This window comes from Aphis gossypii, chromosome 2 (genome assembly GCF_020184175.1).
Source record: "Aphis gossypii isolate Hap1 chromosome 2, ASM2018417v2, whole genome shotgun sequence".
NCBI classification, from domain to species: Eukaryota; Metazoa; Arthropoda; class Insecta; order Hemiptera; family Aphididae; genus Aphis; species Aphis gossypii.
Window position 1 is genome coordinate 3057473 of NC_065531.1, and position 13781 is coordinate 3071253.

General features: G+C 30.0%; 1 protein-coding gene across 5 annotated transcripts in view; it reads right to left on the reverse strand.

Moving 5' to 3' along the window:
• Positions 1-576: 576 nt before the first annotated feature.
• The window catches only part of LOC114123675 (myogenesis-regulating glycosidase), an 89891-nt gene continuing 76686 nt past the window's right edge, over positions 577-13781 (reverse strand). For 2 of the 5 annotated variants that reach the window (XM_050200394.1, XM_027986730.2), the window contains exons 4-13: positions 12180-12317; positions 11305-11618; positions 10310-10526; positions 9951-10221; positions 9130-9320; positions 8884-9052; positions 8468-8779; positions 8196-8404; positions 3578-7301; positions 577-717 (exon numbers count right to left, since the gene is read on the reverse strand). In XM_050200394.1, coding sequence (XP_050056351.1) covers positions 6984-7301; positions 8196-8404; positions 8468-8779; positions 8884-9052; positions 9130-9320; positions 9951-10221; positions 10310-10526; positions 11305-11618; positions 12180-12317 — 2139 coding nt within the window. In that variant the 3' untranslated portion in view covers positions 577-717; positions 3578-6983. Of the gene's footprint in view, positions 718-3281; positions 3434-3577; positions 7302-8195; positions 8405-8467; positions 8780-8883; positions 9053-9129; positions 9321-9950; positions 10222-10309; positions 10527-11304; positions 11619-12179; positions 12318-13781 lie in introns of all 5 variants that reach the window. The other 3 variants (XM_050200395.1, XM_050200396.1, XM_050200397.1) reach the window with 3 other exon arrangements.

The following is a 13781-nucleotide window of genomic DNA, read 5'->3' on the forward strand; positions in this document are numbered from 1 at the left end:
AAATCTAATAAGGATGTTAATTAAGAAAAGGTTGGGAAACACTGCTTTAGACTAAAGAAGTAATAATTGAAGAAATTCGGAGCTCTTGGATTTTTTTTACAATAAATAGTACACATAGTAATACCACAATAAAGTTCGATTATTAAATTATTATTATCACTTACCGTACCAAGTATCGTTTACATTTTACAGTGACGAAACGCTCTAACAACTTTTTTAGTTTTGTTACCACAACAATGAGGTATTCAAACGATATTGTTACGAGCAAAATATAATAATACTTGACACACTAAATGTTATCGACCGAGTCGAAAGACGTAAACATAATTAATATTGTCAGTCAACTCGCACAACGCAAAGTTATAATGTAATTATGTTCTTTGCTAAATAGCTAAGAGTTGTGGTTATTATTGTTTTTTTTTACGATTATACATATATATTGTTACTTTTGTGTTAGATTATTTAAGCATGCTTAACATGCATTTTTTATATTTTCCAGAAAAACACATACATATATTACAATATATTAATAATCATACCAGGGTTTAGATTTGAATGATAAAAAAATAATAATAATTATATCAAAAAATGGGTTAACATTTATTATTTTTAGTTTTAAAAGTAATAACAATTTTATTAGAAATGTAAGTCTGTTTTGTTTCTGAATTATGTTTCAATTATCATTTTTAGATTTAATAGGTCTTCTGATTTCTTAATCTGAAATAATAATAAAAAAACCATTTCTATTAATAACGAATCTAACAACAACCCATATATTTTAATATTACGATGTATATTGAAAAAAAAAATGAATAATAAATTTGGTAAATGTTTTTCTTACATAACCTAGCATAAGATTAAGGAATACAAATTTCTTTACAAAATGTCAATCGGAAAACTAATTGTACTCGAAAAAATCTTTCTCTTTTAGCAATATGAACTAGTGTTAAAGGAGCAATGTTAAATGCGTTTGAATACCTACTTAAATAATTTTTGGTGGTTTTAGATCTATCTTGCTAACGTTTTACACACAAAAACATTCGACGTACACACAAACTCTATTCTAATATGTTAATGTTTTGTTACAATAACTTTAATTATTATTACAGTCGTCTATTAGTAGATTATTTTATTTTTTTGTATAGGTATCATGCATTTCTACTTGAAAAGAACGCTTTTTAATAATTGAACAGCGGGTAGATTTCGTAAATGGGTATTTAGAAAACTATGAATTACTTTTTAATACCGTCGTGTGGGCAGGTACAAGCGTGATAACAGAAACGCGAGGTACCTATATTTTACGATATAACTTGATAATATAGTTATTAAGTGCATTATACGTATAATACTATAATATGCGTAGACTGTAGATACATATTATTTATACAAAACCACGTAATAAATTATACACACATAGCATGAATTTAATTACACTGAGTGGGGGCATGGTTAAAAACTAAAAATTAAATTCTCCTACTTGATATAATAATTCATGCTAGCAGTGCGCCAGTACTATGCACACTAGTATGTTTAGGTATTAACTATTATGTGTAGGTAACTTGGCTAGTGGTCGTATTAAGATTGGTATGACAAATAATAATCGTAGTTTCTAGCGGTGTATATCTATAACCCTTTGTGTCTTATACTTATAGTGTTTGTAATAGTCAATATATATCATAATATTTTTTTGATTCTGAACGAAGTGATGAATGTATTGATTTTATAATGATGTGTTTTTTTTGTTTTTTTGTCTGTGTACAACCTGTTGAAATAATGATTCAATTTCAAACTTCGGGGGTGGTTTCTGTTTTAAAAGTGAATATCCTTGGTGCATTATAGAGGTCATAAGTAAGAATTTTCCAAAAGTAAAGTAACGGAAAACAGGAATTTTTACTTAAAACCAGTTTTTGACAAAATCGATTTTTTTATATGGTAGCAACTCAAAAACGGATCTGTAAATATTTGAAATTTTCATCAAATGTTTATATCAGTGTTATTTATCTACAGTTTAATTTTCAAAATATTTCGTCTTTAAAATAATGTTGGGTGCCCAAAACAACTTGAACATTTAATACAAGGTTTTTTATAAGTTGTTCTTATTGTAGTTAAAATAAATCAAAAATCGTTAATCACATTTTTTTTTTTTTATAAGCGTTTAAAGTTCAAAATTCATATTTTTTTTTTGTATATGGATATCTAAGTTTAAAAAATTCAACACTAAGTTTTCCATAAATTTTCCTTCACATAGTAGCTATAGAGAAAACTCGAAGCGTCATAATAGGAAAAAATGTTATGAGTACCTGTCTGAATTTAAAATTTTTATGAATTCGCGTAACGATAAAGATTTTCAATATATATTATTATTCAAGAACTATAAGTCGTAGTTACTTGAAAATTTCACCAGTTATTTAGATTGGAATTTTCTTTACATAATTCAATTTTCAAAATATTTCGCTTATTTTAAGGCTATTTATAGGCATTTGAAATATTCATTTTTTTTTATTTATTTATTTTTATAAATATTAATAGCATTTTTTTGGCTAACTCAAAATACTTAAAAATTTAAGATAAAGTTCCTCATTAGTTACCTTTATAGTGATTTAAAATAAATACAATCATATATAAGAATACATAGGTAGGCACATTTTTTTTTTAGTTAAGTTCAAATATTGAAAAAAATTCATCAAAATCATGAATATTTGCAAATTATTTTGTAATTTAAATTTATAAAAAAGTTTGTATAAGTAGTAAAGAGTTGAAAATTTAATACTGGATAGGTTAGGTTAGGTTATTAAAATTTTATTTTTAGAGAATATTAAAAAATTTATCATTCTATTAATATTAACTGAATGGTTGAGATTTATGCAGATTCAGAGACTAGAGATAAAATACTATTATGCATAGTGGGCGGGGACAAAAACCACAAGACGATCATACAGTGAATTGTGACTATTAGCCATTAGGTAGAAATGCATTGTAATATCCATTTGTGCATGACGATAACACGAGTGCGCTCGGTAAATTGTGAATTATCATAAAAATATAATTATTATTGCTATTGTTGTTTTTATCATCCACGTCACGCATTTTTTAAGCACTTATATTGTATTATTATAGTCACCCGTATTAATTTGTTCAAAACTTCGTGCCCAAACGAACGTTAACGATATTATATCATGGACAAAGCGTTAATAAAAGTATATTACAGCGATTATTTAATTTTACGGACGAGTCCGTATTATTAATATAATATAGTTTTATTTCTAGTTTGATAAATGTACCGAATATTCAAAAGTCGAAATTATTACACGTCACGGTTGCAGATAATGCGCGGAGACAACGGCCATTATTTATGTTCGTTCGCTGCGTACAGCGTTCCGTTAATCTGTGGATAACGTTTTGATATTATAATATAATAATACATACACATCGTCTACAAAACAATAACATAGTACAGATATTATTATTATCATCGTCATCGCACACGATTTAAACATATCAGTGTTTTGAAGACACTGCGCCCCACAAAGGATTCGAAGACATTTCTTTAAACGTAATACATAACATTATATACTACCTTATTAATTATATTATTTCTGATGGTGTACTTTCGTGGCAACGTAATAATGCGAGTTTCGGAATTTTCCTCAGTTTTTTCCGTAACCGCAGCCTAAGAACGTCTAAGGAGACTTATTGGTGGTGGTCCGACGATGACATTGTGACGGCGTGCCATTTTCCCCGTCAGGCCGAACATACTTTAAGACGCGGCACGACGATCAACGAAACGACGAAACACAGAACGACGAAAACGATGACTTTGACGAGTGTTTCGCTTGCGTTCATTTTGGAGTTACTGTTGAAATTCGATATCGCAGTTTTTTAGTATTACACACGGTTTTAGGCATATTGCAGCTGTGTTTACACAAAAACAATAATAATTATATATGGTTTTAACATCGAACGCATAATATTTACGATAATTTTTTTTTTCATCCTACTATTGTTCTAGCCTTCTGTTTTTATTCTGTAAACATTCATTCGATAACTGGATACAAAATAACAGCTGACCGAAACGCCATCGAATTCACGAAACACTTAAAACAAGATTCTAATATTTAGAATCCATCGACGATCGTAGTAATTATAATATGTGTTTGACAAAAACGATTTGGACGGTCAAAATAACGAATTACGATTGGCACACGTTTTTTTATCAGGAAAACCAGTAAAAATAATTAAGTTCTTGTCCAGTTTGCAGTCGACAGTCGTCCTGATTAATTAATATAATCTCATGGATCGCATATTGTAATAGGATATTATAGTTATTATTATAATCTTTAATTTATGATGTGCGGGATGTTTATTATACGCAAATAGTCTGGAAACTTTTTATTTACAACGGAAGAATGTTGATAACTCAAAGAGAAATTAAAAATTAATTGGACTTTGTAAAAACTTTAAGGTTTTTGGCAGCAGAAAATGTCCTTTTTACACATTTTATTGTCGGGAAAAAATGAATAGCCAAAGAATATTTCCATTAATTAATATTGTTAAATATTTGCGTAATGTTCACATAAACACTATAAATGAAAACAGACGTTGTGATAATTATTATCTATGTATAATATTTTATATCTCAGTTGAATATAATTTATACAATACAGTATACATATATATTTTAAGTTTTAACTACAAACAAACAAATAATTAATTTATAACTTACAGGTTACATAATAAGTTATACAATTACAATATGACCCATGGTTAATTAACCATAGTTGAGATTTTTTTTAATTAAATTTAAAATATTCTGGTTCAATTTTTTCACAATATCTATAACGATAAATTAAACGAGAGCATATTTTGATTATTTTAATTTAGAAACTGTCACATTCCAGGTTTGTGATCCAAAAACAACCTATTTTAATTTTGTATCCGTTTAATAAATTTTAATCTAGTGAAAGAAGAATAAATTGTTTTAGGTGTTATTATAATAATATTGAAAAAATTATTTTTTTAATTCTCTAAAAACATAATGTTATGCTAATTTGCAATAAAATGATAAATGTAATTAATATATTAAATAATAGTACAAATTAAAAAAAAAAAATGGTAGAGGCTTATAATATTTAGTCAAATAAATCATAATATATAATATTCTAACTCATCATAATGTATACGGCACTAAAAATATGCGATGTGATATTTTAACGATTTCCTCTCTGGTTAAAACTGATGTTTTTATTTAAATTATTTTTAAATGTTGAAACAGTCTGTTTTATACAAATTTTTTCCTAATTAATTACACTTTTAAATTTTGAACGAAGGGAGAGGTACCTATTTTCTGTTGTTTTTAAAATAATCGTTTTTATTTTCACTAAATACTTGTTTTTAATATAGTTTTTTTTTCATGTTTATTTTTACAAGTCATTAATAAATACTATGCTGTAGAATATCAAAAACTACGTAATACATGGTCGTAAATATTACAATACTGTTAATTAATCTTAAGTCAATCTGTAAAGCAGTTGGTTGACTGTCGACGTTTAGCGTTGTTATTATCTAAAGTTGAACTATAACAGTGAATCTCGTAATTAATTAATTGCATGTAAGTACGCGATATTTGCGCGTTTTACACACACGAACCTCTCGTCGTTATTTATGTTTTTTTTTTTTTTTAATTATTAAACCAAGTCATAAAATACAATATCTTTTCGATTTTAATCCATCTCTGTAAAGTATTGAAAAATGGGTTTTTTTTAATTTTGATTATAATACATATTTATGATGATACGATATAAGCATGTTTATTTTCATTTTCCTTTAATAGGTGATGAGTTTATTTAAATTCTGATTTTTTGATTTCTTTAGTATACTTAAGGATCAAATAGGTAGTAATGTATTTTTAGATATTATTAAAGGAGTATCATGTGCTGATACAATTTTGTTTTAAAGTGAGAACCAATATTTTTAGTGATAATAGTTAAGTAGATGATTTTTTTGGAAATATTAATACGATCTTACAGAAATATAAAATATATGTTATATCAGATTTACTATTTATTGTATTATGTTTGAAAATTTATTTTAAAATTATAAAATGTTGATTTTTACGTGTTTTACAATTTTTATCACACAAAACAGAAAGCATTTGACGTTAATAATATACACTGAATAATGTCAACTATTCCATCAGTTAAATTTTTAAATGGAGCATATTGTAAATGGTTTATTAAATGAGAAAGATAATTTATAAAAAAAAAAAATACCTAAAACATTTATAATCGAATCTACTGAATTAATTATCATATTATTACTTTTATAATTAAAAACTAATATAATATTAAAATTAGTGATGGATCGGTTCTCAAAAAAATCATCGATTTCGTTTCTTGTTCAATTCTAATATACATAAAGGTTTTGATACCGATTCTTTTTTTTTTAATTTTATTTAAAATAAAAACAATTCATTTATAAAGAATTGTATTAATATGCATTCAGAATTTGTATAAAAACCATAAATAATAATTATAATCTACTAATATTTTTTTTTTTTATTTAATTCCTAATTATTTATTTACTTAGATTTTTGTTGAGAAACACCAACATCCTCACTTTGTTTGGGCTAAGTCTGCTTCTATTCTCATCAAAAATCAACCCTAATGTTGAAAAAAGTCTTTAAGGAAAAACAGTTTCTGGTAGAGCACAAATAATGTTGTACTCTAGGAAAGTCATAATCCTTTTTCAAATATTGGAATATGTAAGTATCTGGACTCATATTTGGCTTCTTTAAGTAAGATTAGGTATCATCTTTGGAACTAATAGAAATGTTTAGTTTATTGTTTCTTTTTGAAAAAAAATAACTGGTATCGATAAATAATTATGCTTGAACCAACAATTATCGGTTCTTTCGATTTTCAAAGAACCGATAACTAGATACCGGCACTTCCCCAGCTGTTATAATAATACTAAATAATTATTGATTAAAATCTAGTGTTGTTCGGCATTTTAACGAAATACGCGATTTTGTCCAATGGTATCTTGTAGTTGTGTATCCATCTGGATCCCTTTCTTAAGCTACCCTCAATTCCATCTTGCCACACACCGGCCGGCAAGTAGACTTCGCGTTCTGTAGCTCCTGGTCTTAGTATGGGCGCCACGATGACTTCTTCGCCTATGGAGAACTCGTCTTTCACGATGTAGCACGTCGTGTCTGACGGGTCCAACATCCACAGTGGTCGTATTAATGGTACCGCAGTTTCCAATGCTTCTTGGACATAACGCTTCAGCAATGGATTGATCTAACACAAATTAAATACACATAATGTCGTAATATGATTAACGTGACAATAAATTTGAATAAATTCGTTAAATTATATACGATGGAGGAGGGTAAGAGAATAGTCTTTCGGAAACATAATACTATTCTTAAAACATATACTATAAATATAATATTTTCTTACACCTACATTATATGATTGAATGACACGACATATGAGTGTTTCTAAATAACATACGAGTATGCATAGCATATTTTACACACATTTTAGGATGCGTCTATAATCTAATTATGTACGTCGTCACTGTAAATACTAATATTTATTTTTGAAGTTTGTGTACGTAATTGAATAAAATGTACGGCATAAGACTATAATAACATTATAACAATATCGACGATGACGTTAGGGCCGATAGGGCCGATAGGATTACGGGCGCTCAGTGATCAAAAACTTTTACAAGTGCGTACGTGTATAATACGCTTTTGGTTGTATCCATTAGAAGTGTGTGATCAAATTTCAGTCATGAAACTCCGGTGAAATTGTTGATTATTGGCCGTTATCAACCGATGTGGCAAGACTTTTATAACTAAGACGTGACTCCCGACGCTAAACTTTTCAAAACATTCGTTTTGAATTTGTTGCTTTTATAATATTCACTCTCTTAAGCTTCCGCTAAAACCTACAGCGTGTATACAACGTGCAGAAATAATCGAATTTAATGTATTGTACCAGTATTATGATAAAAACTTTGGAAACAAAGCACTTGGTGGGGAGCTAAAGTGATTGTAAAAATCCACTATAAATGATCTGGTAACCAAACAAAATGGATATTGGCTAGATTTAATAAAAAAAAAAAACATATGCTAAAATAATTAATAATATCGTACGATACGATTTCAAGTAAAAATTACTCACTGTTTGCTGTCGAAGTGAAGTCAAGTTCTTCGTTAACTGGAGTACTTGTGGATCACAATCGCTCGGCAGCCTCGCATACCTAATCACTGGTAGAAACGTAGCCAACTGCATCCATCTCATAACCAGTTCTCGGCTTTCGTTATAGTTTTGTCCACGTTGCTTGCATTCTTTTAGCGATTGGGTCTCCAATAGTTCTATCGATGGGTTGTCTGAATAAAATAAAAATGAAATACACAAGTGATATTATATAGTGGTAATTGAGGGCTCGTTACCCGGTGGAATCAAGGCGTGCAATGAAACATTTCCGACTTGAAAGTCTCCGCCGACAGGACCAGGCAGCAGGAACGGATATCCAACTATTCCGTATGTAAGCATAGTCGGTATGATCACTTGAAGTGAGTCCCAAGTCGAGGCTAGTGACAGTAACGACACGAAAATTGGAGCCGGCGGCCGGCTGATGGCCGAAGACACGCCGAATACGTTCACGCTGTCTGAAACGGTCTGCGTGAAGAGCGATTTGTAATAGTCCGGATTCGTCAGATTTTCAGCAAACAGATAGTGCCGCGGTAGGTCATAAGCGGAGCCTGAGTTTAAAAAATTAAGACAAATAAAACAGAAAAACCATTCATGCGTTGTATGCTTGTTTGGTATTCGATATTTGGATATTTTGTTCAATATGTTTATTTACCCATGTCTAAGTAAAACGCGTCAAATTGGTATTTTTCCACGAGATCTTTCAACTGCTGCTGTAACCATGGTCCACAGTTTTTGTTGGTTATGTCTAACATGCCAGCACTTTGCACAGTTTTATATCTGGTTAATGCCGGAACGTCACGTTCATTTCCAATTTGCTTGACCTGAATGAGAATGAGTCACAAAAACGATAATAATATTATTATTTACTCCTAAATATTATTTCACTCTTGGTGCTTACGAGAATACCCTCTCTGACGGCCTTTGCAAAATTTCTTGACTCGGTGCTGATGAATGGTTGTATGGTGACCACAATGCGAAAACCTCTCCTGTGGATTATGTTGATCGTCTCTTTCATGGTGGGAAATCTCTTTTGGTCCAACGAAAAATCACCCATTTCTGCTTGCCAGAACTCGTTCAACAAAACGTGTCCTAAAAATTGCAACGATAACACGGGTAATTAATGATCGAAAATTTATTATGCACTAAAAACATAATACGACGCGAAAATCCGAGAAAATTGTCAAAATATGCGTCTATAAAAAAAAATAAAAAAAAATGCACATTTAAGTTATTAATCAATTTACAAACACAATTTTTAAAGTCACATGTCAATGTTTTTCAGATAATTATTTTAGATAATATTATTTAATCCAATTAAAAAAAAAAAAAAAAATTAATTAATACTAAAATAATATTATCTAATTGAAAAACATATATAATGGATTTTAAAAACTGTGTTTGTAAATTGATCTTGTAATTTGATTTTAATTTATTTTTATTACTGTAAATAATTAGTTATTTAATAAAAATCAGTTGACATACTTGACTATAATTTCAATTAGTAAAAAGCAATATTTTATTTAGTAAAAAATAAAAACGTCTTGTTTTCTTAAATTATGGGCTGTTTTGTTTTTTTTATTTTTTCCATTAGTTTATAATAATTATTATAGCCTATTAGTATTTGTCTTTGATCGAAATTATAAACACCCGATTCGGTGTGGAATTAAATATGTTTGGCAGCTGTCTTAATGCATTACTACAAAAGGGCTATGATTTTACCTTGTTTTATAAAACCCAGCGTTATGATATCCTCTGTGTAGTTGACCATTGTGGACTCGTTGAGTAATTCTTTTCTGGATGGCGCCAGTTGCCAGACGGGCTCCGTCAGCAGCGAGTTTATGATCTCGGTGTCGGATGCTTTCAGCCCGTCCCACAACATTTTCTCGGAAAGGGCCGTATGCAGCGTCTTCATATTTCGCGCCGAGCATATTGTATAATTCAAGACGGGCAGGTCAGTCGTCCGGCGGTAGGCGAAGTCATCGTGGCTCGCCTGAACGAACGATGGATAATACATTATTTCACATGTCGAAAGTAAAATACGAAAACGCGCCTTTTCACCAGCTACATCCAACACGAACCTTTATGCATAGCCTGTTGTCGCGGCCGGCATTTATGGACACGTGCAGTGGCGTGTTAGAGTGCACCGTGATCGCTACTCCTTTTGAGTTTATAAAGTATCGTCCAAGAACACTGCCCCACCGGTGTCTGCCAACGTGTCCGGTAATGAAAGGCGACATTTCCACCCTCCCCAATTGAACCGGCCATGCCATGCCCAATGATCTACCACCACCATACCTGCATACGTCCAATATGTTTTCAATATTACAATGATAACATTAACATATTATTTTAAGCACGTGTAAAATTATGGTTTGTCTTAAAAATATTCTGATTTCATTTGTTTTATACACTGTTATGATTATTATTTTGGTTGACGTACATTTTTACGACTAAAAAATTTTGTACTCTGCATTTATACTATAGCTATCGCTGCAGGTATATATGTATATAAAATAGGGTAGTAAGTTATTTGATGTATTTTGGCAACACAACGTAATAGCTATTAAACGTAGGCATTCTCGTTGATCGTCGCTTTTCGCAAAATGACATTTTACAAATTTCATCACAAAACGTGGTGCGTGAACTGACGTGACGCGCGTGGTGGAAAAGTGAGTGGTTGGATGGCTGTAAAATATTTATGGGTGGTGGGGACTGCAGATGCATTGTCAAGTATATAACTATGCATAAACGGATTTTTGGAAACGCACTTTGAGACTGGTGTAAAATAAAATTTACGTCTTCCCGGGGGCTGAAAACTTACGACATTGCAACGAGAGTTCGCGTGTTTGGTGATATCGATTGCCACGGTCGCGTATAATATATTATTAGAATACACGGTGTGGAATTCCGCTGCTCCATAACACCATTATATTATTAGGCAGATACTCATGTCTCCTTTATTATTATTATTATTATTACACCGATGTTCATGAGCGTTGCTTTACGATTTGCCGATAACCGGTCGCTACGTTATAATAATAATATGATAATATTATTATGCTATTCGACTAACCAATGGCCGTATTGTTCGCCGTCCTCGTAACAGTCTATGGGGTTATATTTATCCGTCAGGCTGAACCACTCCACCGTGTAGCAGTTCAGGCCCTCCGGTCTTTCCTCGTGGGACAGATACAATCTGGCCTTTTGCATCCATTCGAAACACTGCGCGTTGGAAGGCGTACGGTGTCCCGCCAAGCAATCGAAAGCTTTTTCCCTCTCCGCCAGATCCACGCCGAGGTAACCGAACGCTATCTCGTGCCCGTCGACACCAAACAATCGCAAGAAACGGTCGTCTTTGTTGAACCTCGTGTACTTGAAATATGCTTTCTAGACATAACATAAACACTACGTGACTATTATAATATATAGGTATATATATGACCCGAAATATTATAGTACATCGTACATTTAGTACGTCATTGTACAAAATAGGGAAAGTTTTTGAACATAACTTGACTTAGGTAGTTGACAACTGGTAAGTGAAGGTAAGTCATCACTAATAACTTCGAGTTAATAAAGTATAAATTACACGTGATATAGTTTATATTTAGGTATAAAGAATTTAAGATAATATTAGAAAAAATATTAATTTCAATCAATGTTAAAAATTTGAATTCATTTAATTCCTGGGTCACACGAGTATAATATAGTGATCGATTGTTATAAATTGACCATTTATTATACAGCTTATATACTTATTAAGTAATTTAGACAATTATAAACAATTGGTACACAAAATTCAATCACAAGTCGACACTAGGTTAGGTAGGGTATAAGATAGTTAATGCATTTCTTTGAATACGCATTCAAATCATGTCATATTGTTATTCGAAACCATGTATTATCCAATACGATTATTGTTAAAATTCCTACATTATTTTAACTCACCTGAAGCACGTGACGGTCATAATAGACGTGAGCGAATTTCAGGACGCAGACTATCACGACGAACAAAAATATAATTAACGCTCTCAGCTTGTAATCAGCTTGTACTTCTTTGTTTTTTGACATTTTTTGTATATTCATCTGTAATAAGTTTTTTGTTGTTTTTTCATAATTTATTAAATCCCATAAAAATAAAGTGAAAAAAGCGGGCAAGTGAGTACCGCTCTGCTGTACATTAGGTGCCGTATGGATCATTATTATATATTATAGGAGTGTTAAATTTGAATCCAATGATAGTTATCATTGTATACGAAAAACGATTCTGAACGAAGATGATTTGTCAGCCTAGGATATAATTTCTAGTGGTTGGTGAAAAAGGTGGTTTATGTTTTAATGGCCTGAATACAACAAAATTTAAGTTCTTTTATAATAATTGTAAGTTAAACTTATGAAAAACCTTGTATTAAATTTTCAACTCTTAGCTACTTATACAAAAATTTTTATGAAATATACCTACAAAATAATTTGCAAATATTCATGGTTTTGACGAATTGTTGTCAATATTTGAACTTCAAATGCTAATAAAAAAAAATTGTGCCTATGTATTCTTATAATTTTTTAATCACTATAAGAATAACATATGAGGAACTTTGTATAAAATTTTCAAGTATTTTGATAGGGCCAAAAAAATTTTATCGACACTTCAAAAAATTGAAAATTTCAGTTGTCTATAAATAGCTCAAAAAAACTCAAAATATTTCGAAAATTAAATCACGTAAAGAAAACGCTAGTCTTAATAACTGATAAAATTTTCAAGTATCTACGACTTATACTTTTTGAATAATAACAAATATTTAAAATCGTTTGAGGATAAATCGTTATCGTTACGCGATTTCGTTAAAATTTAAAATTCAAACGCACTTAAAATTTTTCCTATAATGATGCTTCGAGTTTTCTCTATAGATACTTGAAGGTAAACTAATGGAAAACTTAGTGTTGTATTTTTAATCCTTAGTTATAAACACAAAAAAATTTATGATTTTTCAACTTCAAATAATTTGCAAATATTCATGCTTTTGACGAATTTTCGTCAAAATTTGAACTTCAAATGCTAATAAAAAAATATTGTGCCTATGTATTCTTATAATTTTTTAATCACTTTAAGAATAACATATGAAGAACTTTGTATAAAATTTTCAAGTATTTTGAAAGGGCCAAAAAAATTTTATCGACCCTTCAAAAAAAAATTTTCAGAAAAATTGAAAATGTCAGTTGTCTATAATAGCTCAAAAAAACTCAAAATATTTTGAAAATTAAATCAAGTAAATAAAATGCCAATCTAAATAACTGGTAAAATTTTCAAGTATCTACGACTTATACTTTTTGAATTATAACAAATATCAAAAATCGTTTGAGGCTAAACCGTTATTTAGCGCGGTTTTGTAAAAATTTAAATTTCAAACACTCATAAAATTTTTTTGTCTGAATCCGGTAGAGTTTTTTTTACAGATAATTGAAGAAAAATGTATGGAGAACCTTGTACCAAATTTTCAAAACTTAGTTATAAAAGAAAAAAATTTATGATTTTTCAACTTCAAAATTACT